Below are 27,369 nucleotides of genomic sequence, written 5' to 3'. Positions count from 1 at the left end.
AGACGTATTAACAGCGGAACCGGCCGGATGCCTTCTCTTCGGTTAACTTCAGTTGAATGAAAGACGCCGTGGCGTCTCGACGTGTACCTTGACGTTTCTCACGCGCGAGCCTCTTATTGCGTTCTGTCCATCGTGTAGTTGCCATCGCGGTGCATTATCATGAGAAAGTGAGTAAGATTGAATTTTTTCGATGTGCGCGATCCCCGTACGATTCCCGTAATTCACTGCGCGCAATTTTGCCGCAATGTCGGAGCAATAAAAACAACGTGCGCCGATCTGTTGCCAGCGGATGGAAGAGTCGCGTCTCGCTTGCGTATCGCCGTAATTGACCAGTGGGCAGACCCCGTTGAATCCAGAGAGAGTTCCACGCAGCGATCAACGATCACAAGTTAGATATCATTTATTTATTTATCTAGATCATATTTAATAAAAAAAAATCACACGTGCAGATATTGAAAGTTTATTGTGTCAACGTAAGAGGGAATGAAACGTGAAGAAATGAAGGAGCAATTAAGATTTGCATTATGCAAGACGCGCATATCGCAAACTCGATCTATCGATGATTGATGATCATTCGAATAAATTACTTGTAACACATAGATAAGATGAGGAATGCGGTGAATTCTCACTCGCGTCTTTCCCTACGCTTCGCTCTGATTGTTCGCGCGAGATTCGCGTTTATCGATGTCAACTTGCCGCGATGACGATGAGGAAGCGCTGGTTTAAATTTCGCGACAGCTTTTTTACTTCGTATTACATATGTTTGCCAGTCCGTTTAACGAGGAGCTTTACACAGCTGGCGGTCTAGCTTTTATTTCGCTCATTTCGACCGTGTAGACATAACGATGTGAATGTGCAATAGCCGTGAATAGTTTAATATATCGGGGAAAGTATATTCGAGTGTAATTAATGACGCATGTATAAATTAATAGCTTGAAAAATATATATATATATGTATATAGTCGACTCGCTAATTACGACTTCGATCAGCGATTAATGAACGAATCGTGATGCACATTATTTAATATGATTATGAAATCTAATTCTTGATCTTCAAAGTTTCAATACAAATATTATATTTTATTCATTTTAGGCATTGCATCACGTGGTAATTATTATATAATTAAAAATTATATATTTTCGTATAATACGCTCTCTATCACACGTACGCTCTCCGAACAAAGTCCTTGGCTCCGGTATGCACTCGCGCGAGCGTGATTATTCCGTGACGGAGAAGCGCACTTACTCTCCGGAGTATCGTCCGGCCGTAAAAATTCGGTCGTGCGCCTCGACCGGTTTTCTCTCGATCCTTCTCTTGCCGTACGTGCCCATTACCTCGGTCCGCGTTGCTCAATCCTTACCTGAGCACGCGCGCAGACCTCGCCAGACCTTCGTGCCGTTCGCGTCTCGTCCGTATGCGCGTTGCAAAATATATATGTACAGATTCCTCGTGGCGAGTCTTGGCGCACGCAGACTATTTTCGATGCCGCGCCAATATAATCACGTCTATATTTATCCCCGCGTCTCGCACGAAATCTTTTTCGGAAGTTCGCGAGAACCGCTTCATTCTTCTTTATTCGCAACGAATTTGAGAAATGAATAATACAAAAAAAAAATGCACCGTCAACGTCACGTTATCGAGTGATCGTGTTTCCTCGATAAAATCAGCTGTCACAATAATCGTCTACGCAGTGCAGGTGTTTTTTTGTTTTTTTTCCGGGAAGAAAACGTGATTGTCACGTGACTGTCACGTACAGGACGAGCATAGAAATTAATCTAATGCATGTGCTCGTGCAAAATGCAGAATGTTGCAATTCCGTTCTCGTTACGTAAAGAAAAATGCTTAATTTGACCAAAGTTTTCCCTCCAATAATATCGCGTTTCCGTTAACATGACTTTTTACTTTACAGAATGAATGATTATGCGCACGTCAAAAAGCGACAATAACATCATCGGTCCAAATATTGTACGTTGTATACATAAATTAGTCGTTGATCATCTCCTTCCGGGCCAAAGTGTGTACCGAGCGATAAATCATTTATATTATTATATTTTTTGTTATCTATGCGGAGTTTATATCTACTTATTCGAATCCCTCTCTTTTTTTTTCTGACCGCAAACATCGCGCTAACGTAGCATCCAGCGATGATTCAACTATTGATAATCATTTGATTGACGCCGTTATTGTTGCATGAATTCAAATTGTGCATCAATGGTACGCGAAGGTAGCACGGAACAATGACAAGTCTAAGACAAAGGAATGTTTCATCGTCAATGCGAGTTCCATTTATTCAACTCTGTCGCGGAAATCGAAGGTATCTCGAGGTATCTTCGTGAGATGTTGACAATCCTTCCATGAATGTGCGCGCATAACGGGATTGTGAAAGAACATGTTGCTCTGCGGTCGTCATAAAATGCTACGCCGCATTATTAAAGAGAGGGGGAGAGAGGGGGAGGGGGAAATAGGGACGCGAGAGAGACAAGAAGGGGCCGTGAGAGCGCGAGGGGAAAGGAAGCTGTGCACAGAGAACGGAGCTATTCTACCCGCATGGTTACAAATACAAACCAAGTCGAATGAATACAGACGTCTCTCTCGCAAATATGAATGGCAGAATGAGATGTATAAACAAGATATATATATAAATACTCTTGCCATGTAGGCATGTATCTTTACGCGCGAGAGATAGAGGAAAGGAGCGCGGGGTGTTTTTACTCTTTAAAAAATTCGCACTATTGTGTGCAAAAAAAAAAAAAATATTTCACATTGGCAGTGTACACATCTAGATCGCAGTTACGATGATTCACGCGACTATAACTGGAAGCGCGGAAACATTGTTTAATTACCATAATAATAACGGTGATCTTTGTCCAGACGGAAAATTTTCACGCTCAAACGTCATTCGCGCGCGGATACGCGAAACTTTTCGATGACTTTTGGCACGCGTTCTCGATTTTCTCTACACTTGAATAGAACTTCCGGTCCGTCGAGTCGATTCGAGACGCCCGTTACAGATCATTCATCGAGTAATTAAGATACCCACGCATGCTACAGCATGACGATGACTCGGATTTTCTATGATACGAATGCGGTACGAGTCTCGGCTTGACGTCAAGGCCATTTTCACGTAAAACGTACAAGTGTCACCGTTTCCGAGTACAGACGCAAGTCGTGAAGCGTGAATTTCGCAGAACGCCTTCTGCGTATATTCGTTTAGACCGTTTGTCTTACACATTGTACTTTGACACTTGTATTCTCACCTCTTTGCTCAACGCCGCATTTAGTGTCGAGTTTTTACTTGTCTGACTCGAGAGATCACGTTTATTCGTTTAGAGTTTCTCATTGTCAGTCAAAGTTCACGGACGATCGTATATGTAATATAAGTGCATTACGAAATGTAATTTGAACTCCGTGCATTTTAGATCGTTCGAAGGGATATTCGCCGTCACAAGCGGAAAGGGTTGAACAATCGATCGTTATGCGAAAACGGAATCACGTGGCTCTTCTTTTCTAATAATAATTCGCGACGAGTCAGATAGCTTTCGTGCATAACTCCTGATAGCTCTTGCAAATCACCGCCTAGGAATATTTGATATAGATATGGTAGATAGTTTTCATTTCACGTTCTATGCTCACAAATTTATGCGAAGCGAAAAGCGCTTTGATAATCGGATCATCCATAATTAATCTACCTATTTCGTGCATGTATTTGCGTTCTAATTGACAAACATGATGACGTACATGTTGACGTATTACATATTGATTATCCATTCTTTATTATCATCATCATCTGATATTGTACATAGACAAATAGGTCTTTTGGAAAAAGTAGGCCTTTGGAAGATTATTCTTTTCAACGCCGCGAACTGCCGTCTTTGCGTGCACGCATTATACGCACACACACGCGCATAAAAATCTAAAGATATATGTACATCGTACATAATGTTTTCTCACATTTAAAAATGTGTACCATAATCTGCACCTGTTTGTGACAGCGTTACCTTTGCCAGTTGCGATGCATGACTTTCACTGTTGCAATACTCCGTTATTATGTAAGAAAAAGCCGCGCGATTCATTCAACCACGGAGGGTTGCTACGCGCACGCAATTTGCCCGCACAATTCCTCCTTTGTCGCATTTCGAACGAAACGCATTCACATTCACGAATGTATTTATGTAAATATAAAACATTGACTAAAGAAAACATTAAATAAAGAATTAATTTTTTTCTATTCACAGAGGAAAGAAATAAAAAGCGCAACGTCGCTTGTTATTGCATTTTGAACTACGTATCGCAATTTGACACAAACGATAACATTTTTTTTCCGGAGAACAACTAAAGTTGTCATCTTATACTTCAGTCAAGTTATTGAACAAAACAAAGGATAAATAGAGTGGGTCCAAACTTTGAGATATTATAGGAAATTTAATTCTGAACAAAAAGTTTCCTGTTAACATGGGTCGAAAAAATGATTTTTTTTTAAATTAGCGCCAAAAACTTCTGAAATTACGTTTATTTTATATATATCAAGAAACATTGTTTTTTAATAAAAAGTACCAAAACAAAAATTAGTAGAAAATTAAATATCTTTCAAATAAGATCAAAATAATTATAGCATTCCATAGGTTTTGAGATAACCAGTTTCAAATGTACAAAAAAGTCTTTTCGGCTATCGGTAGTAGAGCTTTTTTAAAAATACTCTTCATTTATGCTGTTATGATCTTAGCTAATTTTTAATATTTATTTTGCTTGTTGGTTATTCCACTAAAAAAATTTTACTTTTCTGCATTGTTTAAACCAATCATAGGAGGATGAAAGCAAGAGCAGAAGATGAAAAGAAAATGAAACTTAATAAATTTCTTGGGAGACATAAAAATCAATATAAATTAAAATTAAAAATCTTTTCCTTTCATAAAAATAAAATAATTCTTCTTTTTAAACTAAAATAGCATAGCTGTAATAATATAGGAAATGAATAAAACCATTAAAAATCAGCTAATGCCATAACATAAATGGAGTATTTTTAAAAAGCTCTACCTAGCCGAAAAAAACACTTTTTTATACATTTAAATCTGATTATCAATCCCTATAATCTCAAACCCTATGGAATGCTACAATCATTTTGATCTTATTTGAAAGATATTTAATTTTCTACAATTTTTGTTTTGATACTTTTGTTAAAAAAACATATACTTTCCTTGATATTTAAAAATATATAAAATAATTAAAATATAATAAAATAACAATTAAAAATATATAAAATGACTATGATTTCAGAGGTTTTTGGGCGCTAATTTTTTAAGAAAGCATTTTTCGATCCATGTTTATAAGAAACTTTTTGTTCAGAAAACATTAAACTTTCAATAAAATCTCAAAGTCTGGTTGGAGAATGTTTAGGTCCACCCTGTATACATATATACAATATTAAGTGCACAATATGTACGACTGTCAACCATGATGAAAAAAGATCTGCTTCATGCGTCGATCTTTTGTCACACTTCTCGAAAGCATACCGAAAATAGCTTGTATGTGTATATGCAACTAATTGTTTGATATCGAAAAATTACATAAGTGATCCTAATGTTTTGTTATTCCGAAAGTATTATATTATGTAGTTTGGCAGTCTTTCGTTTATATTCTATAGGATCGATCGTAACACGATACAAATCCGTTGCATAATTTCGTTTTCGCCTTATTAACGTAACGATGGAAAGTGTGCCGTAGCCAAATTCTTTCCCAAGTGCGAGCCAACGGGTAGAATTTTCAGTTTTCGCGACTTCCTTTTCAATTTAAACTTATTCGACGAGACGATTATAGAGCCGTGACGATTCATGTTTCTCGCTCTCTAAACTCCGATTCGTGCGTATTATTCCATACGCAACGAGCCACGAACGACGATAATGAATAGCGAAATGCACGCGTACATCTACATATCATTTATCTAATCTGTCGCCATATCGGCCGTACAGTCGGCCGATGTGACAGTCCATCACTAACGTCGCGCATCCTCATCACGCATTCAATACGAAATGTCAGCGTACGGTGATTTTCGGATATCTCCGACAAACGTTAAATTTATACACGAGACAGATTTGTGTCAGATGGAATCAGATAAGGTTGCATTTAGCGTTAATTACGCCGTGCGAATGCGAACTGGTATCTCCGCTTCGCGCTCATCAATACGTTGGATTTTCTCGCGTCAATCATATAATCGCGCCAGAAATAAACGCTATCGTGATAACGATAGTGTCGTATGTTATAAGGTGTGGTCGCAGATAACGTAAAGATAAATTGGTTGATCAAAGTTCATCGGTCAATTGTCAATATTATTTCACAACAGATGCCGAAATCATTAAATGACAGTGAACTTTTGAGCGGGAAATGGATGATAAAAAAATGGGAATAATCTTCCAACTTACGACAGGAAGTGAACTAGATAGAGTTGTGTCTAGGAAGAATATAAAACTAGGAGTTGTAACTCGAACCTGTCGATAGAAACTCGCATGTTATAGAAATTTTAAGTTTCTCGACATTAATATTTGCAGATTTTGCTTTCTACAAGATTCTTCGAATAAGCAAAAACAATTAAACATGTTTTTCTTTTTATTTCAATTTAATATAATGTTATTGTATTTTTACAAATCTGTTCAACGTGTTAGTATTTTCATTCTATTTTTTCTTTTTTCTTTTAAAGTTTGACTCTAAAAAATAAAATATCAATAGTAGCTATAGAAAAATTTGTGTTATTGAATATTTGATGTTTTTTATAGAATTTATATACATATATATTTAATCACTACTCGCAGAGTTTAAAAAAGAAACAGATTTAATTCTCTACAAAGCTTTTTGCATGAATGATTCTACAGATGATTGAATAAATTTCTTATCGCATATTTATCTTCATATTTTTATATAATTTCAATTTCAACGCAATATTATTATTTTGCAGATTTATTTTTCTGATTTATATTCTTTCATCGCCAAATTGAAGAATAAAAAATGTATAGTATTGTTTACATAAGTAATCGTGTTATTTAAAACTTTATCTTTTTCGTAGCTGTTGTATTAAAATTCAAAATAAATACACACCAAATATTTTCACCTCCTACGAGATTTTGTTTACGTCTAAGTGACTCTGTGCAACAACCGAATATGTTTTTTTTATCTCATCTTTCCTTCTTGGTACAATTGACGATTCTAAAACGACACTCTCCTATTTCATAGATGTTTTTCTCGTTGCTTATCGTCTTAACGGTCTTCGTTGTCGCACCCTCATAGGTTGACGCCCATAATCGTCCCTGCATCCTTTGTCCGCGTACAACCGAGGACAGAATGATACACATACATCCCGCGAACGAAGTTCGAGATGCATCATTTTATCGCGAACTCGCCCCACATCCTGTGACTCGTGTCCGCACACACGCTCGCACCTACACCGCAAAGTCCTCTTTTTTTCTACGTAAACGAATTAATTCTCCCCTCGTACAGGGTCGCGCCAAGTTGAAGGGTCGAGTCCCCCTTCGATCGTGGTAGAACGAAGCACGCATTGCATACGCCTGCTGGAATTCGGCTGTATAAAAATGGCGGGTCGGTCCCTTAATCCTGGTCGATTGTGTCCGGGGAAATATTCGAAGCTACAAACACAGTTGCATTTATCGAAAATTCTCTCTTTCTCGTAAAATATTTCTTTTTTCTTGTATAATATATCGGAATATCGTCGGTCTTTTCCCAGAATATCGAAACGACAAAATTTACGAGTAGTTATTAGTTCTAAAAAAAAAAAATTAAATAATCAATTACACGAATTTTTCCATGGTTATTAGATTTTTTATTTCTTTTGACACACACACACACACACGACTATAAAAAAAGTAAAATAGAAATATCAACATATTGGTGGGATAAATCTGTGCAAATACAATACTGTATTAAATTGAAATAAAAATAAAAAAAAATGAGAAATTTATTTACGCGAGAATTTTTTCATCTGAAAAAAAAAAAAAAACAAATAATAGGAGCAAATAAAAGCATACGCGCGTTTCATCACTGTTATTTTAGACTCGTGCGATCGCTCGTGTCTAACACTGGTCGTCCGCTATTATATACGCGTCATTAAAGGGATTTCGTGAATTCACGTACGTGCGTGCATGTGTACGTACTATACTACACTACTCTTCTCACATGTCTCATTTGACTCGGAACAATCGCGTTACGTTCACCTTTATTCTCGCCGGTCTCGCTCACGAACGCTGTAACTGTACGTCGGTCATGTACAGTTATGAAAGACTCGAGTGACCGTACACGTGTTGTTCGTCCGTCGCGACAATAATTATGATATGCATTACGATGCACGGAGTTTTGTATGCACAAAGGAGCGAGCCCGTGACACATGTCGCGTTTCTTCACCCTTTGAGGAAAACCCCGTTTCTCCGGATACGCTCCAGAAAAGTCACAGTACGCATATAATTCTGTTTCTGTAAAATATGTTCGATTTTATTTATTTTTTTTTTTAGATTAAAGATTAGATTTAATTATTAAAGTAAAAATCTCCGATAGTGCGGGAAGTAATTATTGCAGAGTGTAATAATAATATTCTGTACACCGCGAGACACTATATCCGGCGATAAAAAGTTCTCGGTATCGACTTCCAGGCGATTCTTCAAGCAGCGTCGAGTTTTGTCTCATGTTTAATAACTTGATCAATGGTGTTTAATAATTTGATTATATGGTGGCTTTGATAAAACGTGCATACACAGTGTTAAATATGATACATACACGATTCAAACAATGTAGTGATAAAAAAAGTCTTTTATTTCATGCGTCGCTCCTCTGTTCATATGGTTTTCCTATTTTTTCGAGTTGACAAAAAAAAAAAGGAAAACCCTTAGGCGTTTAATAAGGTCGAACACGATCGGATTCATTCTAGACTCTAGAGTATTACCGTGGATTTAATATTACAGCACTTTCGGTCGCCATTCATGCGTGCCGGCTGATTTGCAACGTGAATCATAGCACGAGTCACGTCATGATAAAAACGTGAAGCAAACCGTATGTTCAACACGTGTGTAGCTTCTGATTCATGTATTTTACGCGAGAGCACTCATTTCCGGTCGCATGAGCACGCGATTGAAATTTCGTCCGGTAAAACTTCAAATGAAATCCTCCATCGAACGTTCATCGATCGACACTGCTTATTGATATTCCGAGGGAAATTTTCCTCGCAACGCCCGTTGCGATATCGACACGCGTCCTCGTTCGATAAAATTACCACGCTCTCTCGAGGACTGTCTCATAAAATCCTGCGTTGCAATAATTTATGGTAATTTTACGAAGTTACACAAAAGATACGGCGGATATATTTCCCGCGAATTAATAGAATCATCGCGCCTTATCGGAGGAAAGGAATAAGGTTGCATAGAGTAGGACGATAGCGTTCGAATTATCACAATCGTAACTCGAGATGCGCGGGTTTATTTATATTAAATTAAGATCTGCAACGAGACACTCGTTTGATATAGTATGACACAGTATCGATCGTGATTCACGACAGAGAGCAGAGTATAAAGTTGAGTAGACAAGATTTCCTGCCAGTCGCGATAGAGACTGCATTATAAAGCTCAGTAAAACGCATAATTGCCTTTCGTGTTTCGGTTAGGTATGCAGTGTTCGTGCATTCTGCGATCGATCGCGTAATAAATCGCAAAGTAAATCACGTTGTTGCGACACGCCAGCGACGGCATTATAACGCGGCACATTTTACTTTCAGATCGAGAAACGGGTCAACAACGAATTTCTTTTTCCAGAGCGCGAACGAACGAACGCGAAGGAAAGTAACGCGATAATGCGATGAGACGACGATAAGGTCAGAGTTTTGATCGCCAAGTTCAAAGTCATGTATCGATCAGCTGGAACGAGGCACGCGGTCTGTCAGCTGACCGCGGTCGCCGCCTTGATTATCTTGACAGGAACAACAGCGGCTCTCGAAGGACCGAATATATGCACCCGACAAGAAACGTAAGTATCGTATTAAATCTTGAATAATTAATTCGCGGAATGCACGCGCGCTCTCGGTGCAATTGCACCGAAGATTCGCTCGATTTGTTGAGTGCGCGAGTCGAGAGTTATCGTTTAGAAAAATCTATGGAATGTATGATTATCTTTTTAGATACACGATAACGGTGAAAGTATCCGAACAGAAACCTTACACCGTACGAGAGAACACGTGGTGCTTCAGTTTCCCACCGAGATGTTCCAAATACAAAGTTGTTTACAGAACGGTCTACAAGGAACAGGTGCGCTATTTTTCAAAAAGTTTTTAAATTTTATTAAGATCTGAAAAAAAAGAGGAAGAGAAAGAGAGAGAGAGAGAGAGAGAGAGAGAGAGAGAGAGAGAAATTTGACTTTTCCGCTATTAATGCTTTTACAATAAACTTGGATCAGAGAAGAGAAAATAATTGTCGCTCGAATGTTGATAAACGTCGTTCGTAATGTTTATACGCCCGCTTTTTGTAGGAACTGGTGAAACAAAAACCCGTAGAGGAATGCTGTAAAGGCTACACGCAAACCACGAACGGAGACCGTTGCATTCCAGTCTGTTCCGAGGATTGTCGCCACGGTACTTGTATCGCCCCTGATATCTGCAAGTGTGAATCGGGATATGGCGGGCCGTTGTGCGACTTCAGTAAGTGCAGTCTTCGTTTGGTAATGATAGCGCATTCCATACATTTCTTGCATAATATATGCTTTGTTCACAATTGAACACACACTCGAATAAATAGAGTATCGTGTAATAACATCAAGATAATTAAATCTTATCTTTATAAAATTATACTTTACGCAAGAAAAGAAAAATATTAGCATACTTTGTAAGGAATATTAAGGAATTTCGGACATCTAGGATACATTTTGGATAATTTCAAGTTACAAATGTCAAAGAATATATTTTTATTATGTTTGAGAAAATAATATTAGCTATATTTATCGAAATATTACTTTATTATATTATATTTATGTTCGAGAATTATTTAAAAAGACCGTCGAAGAGAGAATAACGCGCTATTTTGTACGAGGATGAAAAGTTAGTTCAAGCGGCATAAACACGAAGTGATTTATTTATATACTTTCCCGTATGAACAGAGTGCCCGTTGGGTAAATGGGGCAGAGATTGCGAGATGGATTGCAAGTGCCAGAACGAGGCCACGTGCGATCCGTTCGACGGTAAATGCATGTGCACGAGAGGCTGGACTGGCGTGTACTGCGATCAGAAGTGTCTTCCCAACCGGTATGGGCAGGATTGTGCCGAGGAATGCCGTTGTAAAAACGGTGGTAGGTGCCATCATATTTCTGGCGAGTGTCACTGTGCCTCCGGTTACACCGGGCCGCTGTGAGTATTTCTTCTCCTTGTTTCCGACAGTAAAACTTTGTTTTAATTTCTCGACGTTTATCGAATCTCTTATCTACTCACATATCATATTTGCCTGACCTTTTTTTCGTACTTCTTAGAAAAAATGTGATTATGAAGATTCTTGAAAAAGAATTCTTTATCTACAAGATAAAGAAAAAGCTTTCTTTACCTTCAAGTAAAAAAGGAATAACAAAAACTACAATTTTAGAATAATTTATTATATTTATATTTATAATATTTTAAAATGGAATAAAGAAAAAAATAAATATTCTTTTTATGAACCGATAAAAGTATTTTGAAACGATACATAGTCCGCGTGCCGATCGCTAATAATCGCTAATGACATTGTGTTGCATAGATGCGATGACCTTTGTCCGGTGGGTAAGCACGGCGAAGAATGCAAGTCGGAGTGTCGTTGTCAGAACGGTGGATCCTGTAGTCCCTTGACCGGCCAATGCTACTGTACCCCTGGCTGGATGGTAATGCGAGATTTTGCGCGATTTTCAATACGAAATATATCGCATAAAATAATTTGACATGATGTGTATGTCATGCAGGGTTCGGTCTGTGCGAATCGATGCCCGGAGGGTTTCTGGGGTAAGAACTGTTCTCAAATCTGCGATTGTTATAACGGTGCCGGTTGCCATCACGTGACGGGTGAGTGTCAATGCAAGCCGGGCTTTTACGATGATAAGGTAAATGTTTGATTAATTATATATCATAATGCGATATTAAATCGAGCGATTAATATTGTCTCTTTTTTTTCTTGATGCACGGAAAACAGTGTCTAAAGATTTGTCCCGCGGGTACATTTGGATTGAATTGTACAAATAATTGCACTTGCGAAAACAACGCTGTCTGCAATCCTAGTAACGGCACCTGCATATGCGGTACGGGTTGGATAGGTAAAACGTGTGATCAACGTGCTTGCAACGATGGTTTCTATGGACCCAATTGCGCAAAGGTGAGAGTCTCTGTTTCTTATAAAATATTCCGTTTAAAACTTTTATCTTCATATTGTAACTGAGCCAAATTGAAAGGTTTGCGAATGCGAGGAGGACAATACAAAACTTTGCCATCCGTGGACCGGAGAATGCTCCTGCAAGGTGGGATGGGACGGCGACACCTGCTCCAGACCGTGTCCCTTCTACATGTATGGGAAGGACTGCCAGAATCACTGCAATTGCAAGAACAACGCGCAATGTTCGCCCATCGACGGCACTTGCATCTGCGCGGCCGGATACCGTGGCAAGGATTGCGGCGAATTGTGCCCAGAGAACACCTTCGGCGAGGATTGCGCGCAGATGTGTGCCTGCAAGAACGGAGCTACCTGCTCTCCCGAGAACGGGCGCTGCAATTGTACGGCCGGTAAGGATAATTTTACGCTGCGGTTATAATTCAAGCCGTCACTAGAAAGAGCTGAGGAAAGAGAGATTTATCAGAGAAGTGTTAATATACATATTTGATTTTTATTGACCCTTTCAAAGTCTCGTCAATATTATCTCATAATTACGTTGCATAATATATTGCATGATGTATGAGATGATCCACTTTGTTTGATGTACTCCATATTTTTTCCATTTTGTCGTAGAAAGCTTGTTTGTAGAATTTTTTGTAGTTATATCCATCATAGAATCATTTCTCTATTAAAGTCTCTTAATGTATTTACGATAAAGAAGATATTATTCGACATTGGTAAGTACGCAGCAAATTACACGTATCTATGACATTTTGCTAGGATGGGTCGGTGTACTGTGTGATCGTCCATGCGACGACAAGTCTTACGGCAAGGACTGCGAGAACAAATGCAAATGTTTTAACAATGCAGCCTGCAATCCGCAAAATGGTAAGGTAGTTTTGTGGCGATTCTTTCCCGTCCTTGATTATTACCGCGTAAAATTTTAAAATATAAAATATATAAATTATACGCGTGCGAAATGTAGATTCCTAAATCCTTTTCCCTGCACTCGCACTGAGAACACGCGTTATTTTATCTATACACACGCAGGCACGTGCACGTGTGCGGCTGGTTTCACCGGCACGCTGTGCCAGGATCGTTGTAAAAAGGGCTTCTTCGGGAACGGATGCAATCAGATTTGCGACTGTGTTGAGGAGAACACTATGGACTGTGATTCAATCACCGGTCATTGCAACTGCAAGGCAGATTGGCGAGGTTTGTTGTATATCGCGTTCGGTATTTACGTGAAAATTATATATAATCATCGAGATGCGATGATCATTTGTCGTTTTTAAATCAAGAAATTATTTAAAGGCAATTACGTAAAAGATTGTTTTGACGCAAACGTAGCTGCATCGCGTTCATTATCTCGATCTAGAAAAAAAAATAGTATAAAGAAAAAGAAATAATAAATGGCAAATGCGACAAAACATAAAACGACTGCTTAATGCAGCAAGCCAAAAAATCTTGTTTTTCGAACCGGATTTTGCTTTAACATCAAAACAGGGATTCGATGTGAAACAAAATGTCCGGAGGGTCTTTACGGCGAAGATTGTCACTCGCATTGCGAATGCATGAATAATAGTTCGTGTGATCCCACGACCGGAAGTTGCGTCTGCGCCAGGGGCTGGGAGGGCCCCGATTGCTCGCGACCCTGCAAAGAAGGATGGTATGGAATGGGGTGCAAAGAGAAATGCCCGGAAAAAATGAACGGTAGGGATTTTTACATTTTACAATTTCACCTCGCATGTGTAACAACTCGTTCAAGTAACTTTAATTATGTATAACAGATTAAATTTGCATGATTGTGTTTAAACGATTAGCTATGTTTTATAGACAGCATAAAATAAACGGTTTGTGTTAACGCACATCTCTTAGCAGATTGCCTTACATTTAACACGTTAATTTTTTGAATGTAAATAGTTTTTACATAATTATGTATAGTGTGCATACAATCTAATAATCTTCTTTTTTAATGCATAAATTAAAACATTTGGTCGATCGCTGCCATGGAAGATATCTTTGCGTAAGTTTAATCATCTCGCCGCAATATAGTACCACATTGTTAGAAAATATGAGTCGAATAGAGTAAAATTATAAGATTTATTTTTATAATAGGATTTATATGCACATCCGGAGATGTAGATAATATGCTTAGTTGTATCTTATTTTGCGGTACAGCTATAACAAAATTCGAAGCGGAGAAACAATTTGACCGCTAATTGCGCAAACGTTGACGTAAGTGATAGTCAGTAAACTTTATTTCTCGCTTTTTATCGCCGACAGTTTTTATCTCATTTTAATGAATATTTCGATTAATCATTGTTTTATCTATTTTACACTTGACAGCAAAAATGAACAACGGAAAATAAAACGATGAGAATACCATGCGTTAAAAATTAGAAAAACGAATATAAAAAATATAAAATTTTTTTACGTAAATCTTTTTAGAAAATGATAAATTCATTATTGTTTTTTTTTTTTTTTTAGGAAACATGACTTGCGATCACGTGACTGGCGAATATGTCTGTCGTCCTGGATACCTAGGTCTGACTTGCGAACATCCGTGTCCCCCGAATCGTTACGGGCTAAATTGCGCGAATCATTGTCACTGTAAGAACGGCGGAGAATGTCATCACGTAACAGGCAAGTCGAAGATTCTTCTTCAACTTTTTTGAAACTGTCTATCTGATGTTTATTTGAAAGATCTTGATCGAGGCATTTTTTTTCAACTTAGGTGCATGCCAGTGTCGACCCGGCTGGCAAGGCCAGTACTGCCAGACACCTTGCACGGATGGTACGTACGGCGTAAATTGCACACAGCATTGTAAATGTCAGAATGGCGGAAAATGTCGATCCAACGATGGCCATTGTCGATGCGCGCCAGGATGGACTGGAACTGCATGTACCGAGAGTAAGTTTAAACTATAACGGATACTGTAGTAATAAAGAAGAATACATGTTGAATTATATTTATCAAAAATTGTATAATTGCTTGCCAATTTCAGTTTGTCCCGAAGGGTATTACGGTGATCATTGTATGGAACCTTGCGAATGTAAAAACGACTTCTTCATGTGTCATCCGGCCGAGGGCTGTGTCTGTAGACATGGATACACAGGTATATATAAAATATATTTGAGAGATTAATTCTCTATAAGAATATTATGGTGTGTGTTAAGGGTTTTTTAATAAATTTCAGTTGTTTTAATAAATTTCAGTAAAATTGACGAATGATTTTTTAGGTGAAAATTGCGATAAGCAGTTATTCTCCCGCAATGTTCAGGAAAAGGAGGAAGAGGAAGGATACGGATACATTGTGGCAGTCGTATTTGCAGTCATTATTGTGGTTGGCATTTCATTGACCGGGTGGATGTATCATCGTCACAGAGTAGCCGATCTTAAGAATGAAATAGCTCAAGTGCAATATATAGCCGAGCCTGTACCTCCGCCAGGTAATTTATTTTATCTCTTATAAAGATTTTTATTGTTGAGAAGAACTCACACTCTTTTTGAGCAATGAAAGTATAAACTCTCGCTGTCTTGTTGTAGAACGAAATCAATTCGATAATCCCGTGTACGCATATCAAGGTTCCTCGAAATTTGACGACGGCACTACCACCTTGCTAAACAACTTCCAATTCCGAAATAATTTCCTTCATAAGAATATAAATACCGAGAAGGCTAAACTCGGCCTAGGTAATTGCACCGATGATGAGGATGACTGCAAAGGTATCACATGTTTATTAACGACGAGATAAATAAAATTTTATGCATATGTACAAATAACTTTGTATTTTGTTCAGGAGCATACGGACTGCACTACGATCTCAAGAACAAGGATGCTGATATGGGAAATCCAAACTTGAATGTTTATCACAGCATTGATGAGATGGATGGTAAGAAAATCGAACATGTCTATGATGAGATCAAGCAGAACAATGAGTCAGAATATGATGAGTTGAATCATCCGCGACCAATAAGTTGGAAGCCGCTTCCGAGTCGTACAACCAACGGCTTCTTGTCGAAAGCACGTGACAATCCCGGACCTAGCACAGCGATAGATAAGGATCCGGAATTAGGTTAAACCTAAGATTCTTGCACAACGTTCCTCATTTTCAACTGCCCAGGTTTGAAATAGAATTTTACGATCGTCTCTATCGTTTGACTGTCTCCTTTCCATGAATGAATTTATGATACTTTCATCTTGTATAATTTTCACTTCGAAAAATTTCTTAAGTCTTTATGTGGAGAAAGAGAGAAATGCTATTGTAGATAATTAGTAAAATAGTTTTGTAAAAAAAAAAACAGGTTGGATACTATATACATATATATATATATATATATATATATATATATATATATATATATATATATTCATTGGTGTAGCAAAGTAAGGCAGTATTACAATGAATATATTAAAAAAAGATTTCGGATTTAGATAGAAAAACTTGTATCTCTGGTCAGATTAGATTTTTTATCTATGTTGATTAGACATTTTTTTTTAAATTTAATAAGTCTATTACTATTTGCTTTTTAAGCACTTTTTTTTAACATTCTGTGTAATGCTCATATATGAAACAAATCTATAACAATGAAATTTTTATGCTGAATTTTCAATCAAAAATTTAGCTTATTTGAAATTATCGATTTCTGACATTTTTTAATTGCAATAAATAAACATATCGCGATAATCCTGGAAGATAAATGTCTTTGTGAGTATATAAAAAAATTTCTAGATATAAATTTTTAACTAAATTATTGTATATTTCTCTATTTGATACGTATGCGTATGTGTCGCCAAAAGAGGGCGAGAGTAATTTAAGCAACTGGCAATAATGAAAAGGTGATAAGAAATCATGAATAAAATATGCGAGGTCTCGGAGAATTCTTTGGATAACAACAGTTTTATTCGTATAGTTATCGATGTCGTGGTTATACAAGTTTTAAAAGGATTCTAATAATTGTTGATTTTAAAATTATATAATTTTAGCATAGCTTAGAGTAAAATAGCGGTATACTGATCTGGCGTGAATGAATGCAATTTTATAAATGCAATAAATTAGATAATTATTGTAAAATTATACGTAATAAATTAGGCGTTTTATTACATATACAACCCTATACGCGAAAGAAAGAAAGTGTAAGCGCAATCTTCATTTTCATCTTCATTTTAGATTTCATTCTATTAAGAATCACATAACGTGATTCTTATCAGTTAAACTGTAATCGGTAGTGCATATTAAACTTTAAGAGTATCGAGTTTTTTATATTTACTTTTTAAGGAAAACGATATGTGTGTGCAAGATTTCACGGGATTCCGTTTTTATTTTGCATATTTCTTGTGATATAATTCTATCTTTTAATAAATGGCAGTTATATTAGAGCATCGCACTCCGTAATATATAACTAGCGCTTAACGTGAGGAATACAATCGAATGCATGTATTCTTACTAAATAAAAAGATTTGCAGACTAAATAAAAATAGCATAAATCTATCAATAAGAACATGTAAGAGAAGTCAGTGTGATAATAACATAATGTGCATTGTTAATATTTGAAGAGATTAAAAAGAATATTTTAATAAAGACTCTCCAAAGACACTTTATTGCGATCACGCATATACAATTGTATAATTTAAAAACAGTTTCTTCTATCTCGCGCCTCATCTCTAAGTTAAATAATTATTTCACAATTACACAATTTGCATTGTACGGAGCGCACATCTATTCTTAAGATTATTCTATAAGAGAGTATTTTTTACTATTTAAAGGCATTATAAGGAATCAATCACACTGTGACTTTCATCATCAACGCCTTGTAAATATTTCTATATGGCGGAACATAGAGTATGACTCATGATTTTTTTTATAACGGGATTAACCGTTTCTAAGCCTCCGCGCTTGTACGATTTCCCAAACGGGCGGTACGGTCCAATAACATCCGCCGAGAAACTGCAGCAACGCAACCGCGCGCAGGCATACGTTCTCATCTGTAATTATATTATGTCAAATTAGCGGATAAATCGAGAAATCAAAGCCCGAGTCTTTCTCTCTCATTATTATTGTATGCGCGTTGCGTACCAAATCTAAGAAATGTCTCTGTAAAATCTTTTATAAAAAAAAAGAAGACAATAAATTTCTCGATGTTACACAAAATACGCACTATGCACGAAGCAGAAGGTCAGCATACCCAATCCGACTAAGGTGGAGAACAATTTATGCGAGAGATGTGCGAATTGATTTCCCAGCACATCGCACAATGTTAAGTCCTGGCAGGTGAGCAAACTGCTGATGCTAATTCCGCCAAGAAGCGAGAATATCAGAAACCAGTAGTAATTAATCGTATAAGATAAACCTACAAATAAGACATTGGTAAAAATTGTGTTATTGTAACTAAATATCGCTTATTGAATGTTAAAAAATATAATCAATTATTAGTAAGTAATTAATATTATATAAGAGAATAAATGATTTTCAGATACTATCAGATAATGTTGGAAAAATCCGGATATATTTGAAAAGTACCTAACAAAATAATACTGCCGAGCCAACAAGCGCTTCCGAAATATATCCTTCTGTACTGCGCAGTGGTCGTGATGGACCAACAGCTAGCGATACTGGGGACGAAAGAGCCGAGGCCGGCGATTACCAGCAACATCATCCAATCGTCAGAATAGCAAACGGACGACTCTGCGGTTCGTTGCACAAATATAGCGGGTACTAGGATCCAGAAGTAGAGCGAACCGGCCTTCATCCCGATCCACGTCACCGCGGCTGCCCAGAACCGGAAGAAGCGAACCACGCGAAACTCCTGCTTCCATTTGCCGTTCAATTGCATGATCGGATTGCTGAAGAGGACGACATCCTCGTCCGATTCCTGATACGCATAGATACTGTTTACCTCGCTAAATAGTGGCACGGCGTTTCTATTACGTTTGTCACTGTTCTCGTAGCCGGCGTTGTCCACGCCTTTATTCTGTCGCTCTGACTCTGATTCTCTATCCGAAGATATTTTGATGCCTAATTCATTGTCTTCGTCGGTCGGCAAAAGCAATCTGTGTTAACGAAGTATTACATGATCCATCGGTATATAGTATATAGCATACATTTAAAACTGGAAGTTATTATAAAAATGTTAAAAAAATGTGCAATTAAAATATATTATTTCATCTCCAATAGAAATTTCATGGGACAATTTTGTTATATTTAAAGATATGTACTCTCAACGAGCGAATTTAAGTCATTTGGAGATAGGAGAAAAATGTTCCCATCCCGTCACCTGTAAGGAGATGCTTGCTGCGGTGGCGGGGAGCGCAAGGTCAGCGTGCCCAAGGCGGTGGGAATGAAGACAATCGTCATTAATAGAATACCGCTCTTCAGTTCGGTTTCCATAAGTAAGAAGTGCATGAGTGCCGGCACGATCGTGAAACCAATGGAAGCGGCTACGTTCTTCAGCATCAGCACCAGTGGCAATCTGACCTTGAAGTGCTTCCGCAACACAGTTTCGCTCTCCACGATCACGAAACTTGCTCCTATGCCCATCACTGCCCCGGCACTCAAACTGGCCAGATACGCGCCCGCTCCACCGGTCGCCAAATATCCGGAAGCTATGACGCCTGTGGTGAGAAGGATCACACCGATCAGACCGACCAGCCGCGGTATCGATGCCAGACCTGTGATCGTTTTGGTCCATGGATCTAAAAGATCATGAGCGAGAATTAGAATTAAAACACAGATGAACTATACGCCAAATAATTACCTGCCAGACTCCAAAAGGCGACGAACAATATCGGCGTCAGGGTGATTTTTGCGCTCCACAAGTCGAAGTAGAATGTATTTGTCGTTAAATATCCCAGCACTATGCCGTACATCGACAGGACACTAGGCACAGTTATCTGTGTGTAAGTTGCAAACAAATTTTTTTTACAACTTGTAAAAAACTAATTTATATACTTCAGGATATAGTATATATATAATAAAAATTTTAATATTTTTAATACAATATTAATTTAATAGACGTGTTATACAGGGCATCGAGAAATATAGGCACAAGAGAATCAAGGATTCTTTACTCATTCATCAAAATAATTACGCAATTATTTAGATATTTATTTATATATAATATTATATATAATAATATATTATGAAAGATCATAGTGTTTGATTCGATCGGACGAGCTTATGTTGTAAACATATCTGGAACAAAATTATTGTATATCTCCTATGTTTTTGGCGTTTTTATTAAACGCGTCGTGACTTGTGCGCATGAACAAAGAGTAAAGATAAAACATACTTTGATAATAAATATAGCATATATTTTTGATTACCCCGTATCGTATCGAATTAATCGCATTTCCGTTTTTGATCATTATTTTATTTAATTGCTTTTATAAGAATTGTTTTAACAAAGAATGACAAGAGCTGATTGAATAGGATTATGACATCTAATGTTTAACAATAAGTAAAAACACAATCATTGAAGTACAATCATTGATAAAATCCAACCTGAATGAAGATAACACCGAGGAGAACGAACCACGAGTAGCCACCATCTGGAGCTGTCGGTCCAAGCTCCGGGAATGAACTGACAATCTTGTCGAGACGAAGTCGCCCAACGAGCGACATTTTTCCGATTGCGTTCGCACTAGACAACAAGCGAAACTCAATGCAAATTTATGCGAAAAATGATAATGATGAAAACGGTAGAAAACGCGACGCTATTTGCCGTTTCGAGCAAATAGCAATCATTATTAAGGCAGCTTGAAATGTACTCTGTAAGTGTGCGCGGTATCTAATCTTGGCTAAGATGTCGACGCACCGATAGCCGATGATAAGAAGGCAAATCGTGTTGGTCGCATTTGCCGGACCCTAATACCTACGCACATCCCAGAAATTTAATTCGCGCTTGACTAATCCGCTTATTTGCAAATTTATCTATAAACGTATTGATATAAATATCATCTATGAGACGTTGAGACAGCAGTTTCAAGGAAGAAACGGAGAAAGAATCGTAATAAATAATATTTATTTATAAACAGATTACATCACAAAATTAAGTAAAATGCCATGTTATTAATTACAATTTTTTTATAATGTCGCACCGGTGACTTTATATAATATCTAAAAATACACCCAATTTCACGCACAGCTGCGAACGCGCATAACGTCGAACGGTACACCGCGACACACGAATTGCTTAATTTAGCGTAAAATGACGTGATACCGTTACGACCGAAAACATTGTACAAAGATTTTTACACGTAAAGCACCTTGCGATCTTTAACTCGTCCATTTAATCTTGAGATTGGACGGACGAACGAGTTCGCAAACTCGTCTCTTAACGAAATAAAAATGTTTTATTTCAAGTACAAGTTTTCTCTTCATACATCTTCGCGAACGTCGCCGTTCGCTATCGAGGTATATCGCACTCTCTTGCTGACTGAATCGAGCACCGGCTCGATCTTCTTCTGCAGTTTCGTCCGTTGTAGATAGACCAGAGCGCATACTAGAGCGATCAGCACCATCGAGAGGAAGCAAAGTAGCACCGTTGTTCCTCGTCGGGTGGTAATTAGCAATCTCGGTGTGCAATTTTTCGTTTCGTGAAAGTCGTGCCTTGCATTTCCTAATAAAAGAAGCAGAAGAACGTAAATTTTGATTCCGTATGTAAAAAAAAAAAAATTAATATTCAGAAATACCTTCGTAGCACTGTAAGCTAGCCTTGTTTCGAACGAACACCCTCGTCTTTTTTATCCACTTGATGAACGGATTGAGCTTGCAGGAACACTCGAAAGGATTACCGGAAAAATCCACGGTCACAGATCGATCGTGCTTAGCGAGATTGTCCATGGTATGGAGATCGCGTTCGAGAATCCTCGTGAATTTGTTTCGTCGAAGATCCAAGAAGCGCAGATTGTGTAAACACGATAGATTGAAGTGGAGCGCGCTCAGGGCGTTATCGCCAAGATAGAGATCCAGGAGATTCGGTAGATCGCAGAATACGTTGACATCTCGAAATTCTGAGATCTCGTTTTGTTCCACGTGAAGTTTTAACAATTTCGTGAGATTACTAAAAAAATTAATTAGAAATAAATGTTACATTTTTTTTTTACATATTTATTTATTTTTTTTTTTACCTGTTGACGAAGATATCGTGAAGCGTCGACGCCAGATTCCTCGGTGGACCGTCCTCGAAAGCGTCGGTCAGATGCAGCTCCAGAAGGGAGACGAAATTGGAGAACACTCTCGGATGGCTCCTCGCGGGGTCCAAGGAGAGCTCGTTGAAGTCGAGTATGAGACGCTCAACGTGTTGCACGTGATGATAGGCCTTGCCGCGGATCTCGCGTATCTTGTTGTTCGACATGTCGATCACCCTCAGATACGGCAGGCTATCCAGAGTGCCGAACACGTTCCACGGCAGTTCCTGCAGCTCGTTTCCCGTAAAGATGAGCACCTAATAAGTCGAAAAAAAAAAAGACAACGTTACGCCATGTATATCACGTCTCCTTAATCTTATCTACGCTACGCACTTGCGTGTCGTTGGGAAGATGCGCCAGGGGGGACGTATCATGGAAGCCTGCATTCGTGCAATTCACGACGTACTGATGATGGCCGTCGTAGCACGTTCTCAGACAGTGACAGCGATTTTTAAAAGCCGGGCCGCATTCAATCCTGGACGATTCCGATGTCTCCAGAGAGTGAAAATTCGGATCGTTGCAATCGTTGATCGATCCGGCGATAGACACGGATATGAGTAAGAATATCGAACAAAGAAGGATGGTTCTCATCGTGACTGTTGACGATGACGTTCAGACGATCTTATGGGAGTGATTTCGGGCTTACATTTATGAGCATTCGACTGAGTGTGACACTCGGGAGTTATCAGCCAAGAAGATCTTCACGCATATCACGTTCTTTATCTACAAATATAAATTCATATAAAGAGTCATACGTGCAATCGTCAAACTAATAGCTATTTTAAAATAATAAAAATAATAAAATAAAAAAAATGAGAGGCGAGAGGCCTCCTTTTTATATTTAATATAATCGATACAAGCAAGACTCGCAAGCAATTTTAATCGCTTCACAGCTCGATAACAATTAAAAACTTCAAACACAGAGGATATTTAGATCATAAATTCACGCGATATTGCACTCCGATATCGCGCCATCGTATCTGTAGACAATTTAAAGTTTTAATTTCGAAGTAGGTCGCTCAACCATATCTTCGACTCGGAAAAAAAAACTGTTAAACTGGCTCACCCACGCGATAGGTGATGTCGAGCAAGAGGAAAATCACCTTCGCGCTAGACTCTTTTGGACATTATACGAGATGGAATATATCACGCGTGTGATTATGCGACGTGATATGTGACCATGGCACGGTTACACTTGGTAGCGTTGGCATTGACAAAAAACACGTCAAAATTATCGCTACGATTAATCGGCTACGATTGACAATCATCAAACGAAAAGAGACGTAGAAAACAAATCAATTTTATTTTCCGAGTTTTAAATAAAATCAACGACTGTTCCCTCTTCAATCTGCGCCCCAATTAATTAATTAATAACGCGGAAAAATGTCGTGCTTGTATCGCGATGGTACCACTTCATAAAACAATTTCGTTTTGATACAATTAGCCAAGGCAAGCATTTATTGCTCCGATATCTGATTACACGCTCCACGCGCTTCTGATTTCATCATCCACCGAGCCGTGTAGGAAATTTCTAAGTATTCAAAGAGAGGATATCTCATTTATTATTCCTCCCGCATGCCGAAGAAAAAAAGAAACTCTTGAATCACCGTACACTTCGAGACAAGGAGTACACCGTCCAACTGCGTTTCACGTTGCGAAAGAGAGACCTGTTTCGACCAACACCGACCAGAAGCACACACGTTTCGATAACTTGCCCGAAAAAATTTCGGAGTTCAGAAAAGAGAGGAAAAGAGAGAGAGAGAAAGAGAGAGCGCTCGTCGTCCCACGCGATCGTCCCGTACGTAGCACTTTCGGAAGCGGCGAGACGCGATGCAAAGCGGCGCACTCTCGGAGAAGAGGAAGGACAGGAAGCGGACGCTCCTGTTCTCCGCGCCACGACGGACCGCACAGCATTGCTCGGCCGTGCTTCATCCCGACCGCACCTGCGGTCCCGCTCCCCCTGGGCCCCTTTGCGGGCCCCCAGGTGCATGCAAACCGGCCCCCTCCAACGTTCTTCCCCATTATTCCTCAGTCCCTCCGCTTTCTCGCTCTCCTTGTGCGATCACCTTCTTCCGATCTTTCCTTTCTTCTTCTTCCTTTTCGCACTCGATCGCTCGCTCGCTCGCTCGTTTCGTTCGTTTCGCTTTGAGCTCATCGTTATTAACGACTTGCAACGTGTACACCAAATGAGGACTCGCGATTAGAAGTGCGTATTTGTATAGCGTCAACTATGTAAAGTAAAATTCGAACTGGATTCGATGAAGAATTCAATTTTGGAATTGTTTTACACTACAGACATTTTTATTAAATTATCTCTTTCTATTATTCTATTTTTATTAATTATTATTCTATTTTTATTAAATATTTTTATTAAATATTTTATTAAATATTTCTCTTTTATTGTCTATGTTTACTTTCATTGTATTACAATTTAAAATATCTGACGCATTTTTCTACAATACAAATTTTAATTATTCAATTCTAGTACGAATTTTTATTTCAATTTTGTATTGCACTTTTGGACGCATTCAATTCACAAAATATTTTTGATTAATTCTTTTTTCAATGATTCTATATAATATTATAATCTGATTAATATATGTAATATAGATAAAATTCTCATTACGTTTTCAAAATATCATCAATCAGCTTTTTCTCATGAGTCATTCAGTTATGGAATGCTTATCTTTTATTGATAGAATTATTTAGAAATATATTTATACTACATATATTATCACACAGTATGATTATTGCGGCAGAGAAATTATTGGTAATACAGGAATAGACAACATCACAAAACAGTTGATTTAATCGAGAAAAATTACATTGCATTTGATTGCGTCTGATATCCGATATATGTATACGCGCAATAAAATACCAGTGTATATTATTGTATAATAATAAAAATGATGATTATGAATGTGCGTGTGTGTACAAAATGTAACAGCAAAAGCGATTGCGTCTGATATCTGATATATATATATATATTATTGTATAATAATAAAGAGAAAGAAAACTGCGTGCGTGCATGTATGCAAAATGTAGTTAAAAGCGAAAGCGATAAATCTATTTTTACCTACGAATGTATATAAAATTATATTATTTTTAGTATTTAAGAATAATTTTTATTTAGTGTTTAATGCACATTATGTAACAAGAATGTTTTCATTTTACATATGTTGCAATATCCACTAGGAATTAATGTGCTTTGAGATTTTGTAAGATACCTGGTACTTTTATATATTATTTATATATGTATATTTAAGTGTGTATAAGAGAATCGATAATAGTTTGTAAAATATATTTTGTAATTTTTAAAAATCTAATAAACTGCATTATTAATACAAAACGCATACGTCTTCTTAATGAACCTACCTGTCCATTCCCACACATCTCGTCGTGCTATACATATCTCTTTGTTAATTATATATTTTTGTAATAATACTTTTTTACCAATTTTTCCTTTTTGGAATTTCTAAAACTGCATCCCTTTGATTCAAATATCAGAAAAATATAATCAGCGAAGAGATAGCACAAACTAAAATTTCAAAAAGCGCAAGAAAGTAAAGCTCTGTAATCAGCAAAAGTATCAGAAGAACATAATTAGCAAAGAGGTGGCGTATCAGGAAAACATAAGTAACAAGGAAGTGACACAAACTAAAATTTTGAAAAGCGCGAAAATTTAAAGCTTCAAAATTCGCAAATGTATCAGGAGAACATGATGAGCAAAGAGGTGGCGTATCAGGAGAATATAACTAGCAAGGAGGTGGCACAAACCAAAATTTTAAAAAGCGCAAAAATTTAAAGCTTCAAAATTCGCAAATGTATCAGGAGAACATGATGAGCAAAGAGGTGGCGTATCAGGAGAATATAACTAGCAAGGAGGTGGCACAAACCAAAATTTTAAAAAGCGCAAAAATTTAAAGCTTCAAAATTCGCAAATGTATCAGGAGAACATGATGAGCAAAGAGGTGGCGTATCAGGAGAATATAACTAGCAAGGAGGTGGCACAAACCAAAATTTTAAAAAGCGCGAAAATTTAAAGCTTCAAAATTCGCAAATGTATCAGGAGAACATGATGAGCAAAGAGGTGGCGTATCAGGAGAATATAACTAGCAAGGAGGTGGCACAAACCAAAATTTTAAAAAGCGCAAAAATTTAAAGCTTCAAAATTCGCAAATGTATCAGGAGAACATGATGAGCAAAGAGGTGGCGTATCAGGAGAATATAACTAGCAAGGAGGTGGCACAAACCAAAATTTTAAAAAGCGCAAAAATTTAAAGCTTCAAAATTCGCAAATGTATCAGGAGAACATGATGAGCAAAGAGGTGACGTATCAGGAGAATATAACTAGCAAGGAGGTGGCACAAACCAAAATTTTAAAAAGCGCGAAAATTTAAAGCTTTAAAATTCGCAAATGTATCAGGAGAACATGATGAGCAAAGAGGTGGCGTATCAGGAGAATATAACTAACAAGGAAGTGGCACAAACAAAAATTTTAAAAAGTGCGGAAATTTAAAGCTTCAAAATCCGTAAAAGTATCAGGAGAATATAATCAGCAAAGAGGTGACATAAACCAAAATTTTAAAAAAATTTAAAGCTTCAAAATCCGCAAATGTATCCGATTTTTTTTTTTTTTTTGTTTGCGGAGGAAGAGAAAAATGCATTATGCATTCCCACCGGCCGGTCCGGTGGGATATGCGGGACTCGCACCCGCTAAAAAACTCTCCCTGTAGGACCATCTTTATTTGGTCTTTTACTTACACAAATTTAAATTCTGAAATATCGGGAATATGATAGGCAAGAGAGATAATAC

General features: G+C 37.6%; 3 protein-coding genes across 7 annotated transcripts; 1 reads left to right on the top strand and 2 right to left on the bottom strand.

Annotated features, from left to right (window-relative positions):
• The first annotated feature begins 25 nt into the window (after window positions 1–25).
• Window positions 26–17,442, top strand: LOC126857509 (protein draper). Of its 4 annotated transcripts, none has more exons than XM_050606990.1 (18): window positions 26–388; window positions 9,802–10,012; window positions 10,164–10,290; window positions 10,511–10,679; window positions 11,135–11,381; window positions 11,761–11,881; window positions 11,960–12,097; window positions 12,187–12,366; window positions 12,443–12,770; window positions 13,141–13,248; window positions 13,411–13,575; window positions 13,867–14,073; window positions 14,851–15,006; window positions 15,098–15,274; window positions 15,369–15,479; window positions 15,604–15,813; window positions 15,911–16,090; window positions 16,165–17,442. In XM_050606990.1, the coding sequence occupies exons 2-18, from the start codon at window positions 9,891–9,893 to the stop codon at window positions 16,443–16,445; spliced, it is 3,027 nt and encodes a 1,008-aa protein (XP_050462947.1). In that variant the 5' UTR covers window positions 26–388; window positions 9,802–9,890; the 3' UTR covers window positions 16,446–17,442. The 4 variants fall into 4 exon arrangements, with proteins under 4 accessions (XP_050462947.1, XP_050462946.1, XP_050462949.1 ...); XM_050606989.1 differs by having other exon boundaries at window positions 9,765–10,012; XM_050606991.1 differs by lacking the exon at window positions 26–388 and adding an exon at window positions 9,637–9,653 and having other exon boundaries at window positions 9,765–10,012.
• Window positions 17,443–17,936: 494 nt separating this feature from the next.
• Window positions 17,937–21,227, bottom strand: LOC126857519 (uncharacterized). The gene is made up of 6 exons (XM_050607020.1): window positions 20,866–21,227; window positions 20,120–20,255; window positions 19,640–20,057; window positions 18,886–19,415; window positions 18,524–18,715; window positions 17,937–18,350 (listed from the first exon to the last, which is right to left on the bottom strand). Exons 1-6 carry the CDS (start codon window positions 20,983–20,985, stop codon window positions 18,238–18,240), a joined length of 1,509 nt encoding a protein of 502 aa, XP_050462977.1. The 5' UTR covers window positions 20,986–21,227; the 3' UTR covers window positions 17,937–18,237.
• Window positions 21,228–21,368: 141 nt separating this feature from the next.
• On the bottom strand, window positions 21,369–24,531 carry LOC126857524 (slit homolog 1 protein). Of its 2 annotated transcripts, none has more exons than XM_050607028.1 (5): window positions 24,166–24,531; window positions 22,887–23,276; window positions 22,494–22,810; window positions 22,056–22,426; window positions 21,369–21,982 (listed from the first exon to the last, which is right to left on the bottom strand). In XM_050607028.1, exons 2-5 carry the CDS (start codon window positions 23,142–23,144, stop codon window positions 21,741–21,743), a joined length of 1,188 nt encoding a protein of 395 aa, XP_050462985.1. In that variant the 5' UTR covers window positions 23,145–23,276; window positions 24,166–24,531; the 3' UTR covers window positions 21,369–21,740. The 2 variants fall into 2 exon arrangements, with proteins under 2 accessions (XP_050462985.1, XP_050462986.1); XM_050607029.1 differs by lacking the exon at window positions 24,166–24,531 and adding an exon at window positions 23,992–24,148.
• Window positions 24,532–27,369: the final 2,838 nt, after the last annotated feature.

The sequence above is a fragment of the Cataglyphis hispanica genome, chromosome 21 (genome assembly GCF_021464435.1).
Source record: "Cataglyphis hispanica isolate Lineage 1 chromosome 21, ULB_Chis1_1.0, whole genome shotgun sequence".
Taxonomy (NCBI): domain Eukaryota; kingdom Metazoa; phylum Arthropoda; class Insecta; order Hymenoptera; family Formicidae; genus Cataglyphis; species Cataglyphis hispanica.
Note: the sequence above shows the minus strand (reverse complement) of the source record. Positions and strands in the feature narration are given on the sequence as shown.

Excerpts from the sequence above, each read along its gene's own strand:
- LOC126857509 (XM_050606990.1), top strand. The coding sequence starts at position 9,891 with ATGTATCGATCAGCTGGAACGAGGCACGCGGTCTGTCAGCTGACCGCG. Across the intron at positions 12,098-12,186 it reads CGGGCTTTTACGATGATAAG|TGTCTAAAGATTTGTCCCGC; the intron begins GTAAATGTTTGA and ends CACGGAAAACAG. Across the intron at positions 15,814-15,910 it reads CGAGCCTGTACCTCCGCCAG|AACGAAATCAATTCGATAAT; the intron begins GTAATTTATTTT and ends GTCTTGTTGTAG.
- LOC126857519 (XM_050607020.1), bottom strand. The coding sequence starts at position 20,985 with ATGTCGCTCGTTGGGCGACTTCGTCTCGACAAGATTGTCAGTTCATTC. Across the intron at positions 20,256-20,865 it reads TCGGTGTTATCTTCATTCAG|ATAACTGTGCCTAGTGTCCT; the intron begins GTTGGATTTTAT and ends ACTTACACACAG. Across the intron at positions 19,416-19,639 it reads CAGCAAGCATCTCCTTACAG|ATTGCTTTTGCCGACCGACG; the intron begins GTGACGGGATGG and ends TCGTTAACACAG.
- LOC126857524 (XM_050607028.1), bottom strand. The coding sequence starts at position 23,144 with ATGAGAACCATCCTTCTTTGTTCGATATTCTTACTCATATCCGTGTCT. Across the intron at positions 22,811-22,886 it reads ATCTTCCCAACGACACGCAA|GTGCTCATCTTTACGGGAAA; the intron begins GTGCGTAGCGTA and ends TCGACTTATTAG. Across the intron at positions 22,427-22,493 it reads CACGATATCTTCGTCAACAG|TAATCTCACGAAATTGTTAA; the intron begins GTAAAAAAAAAA and ends TAATTTTTTTAG.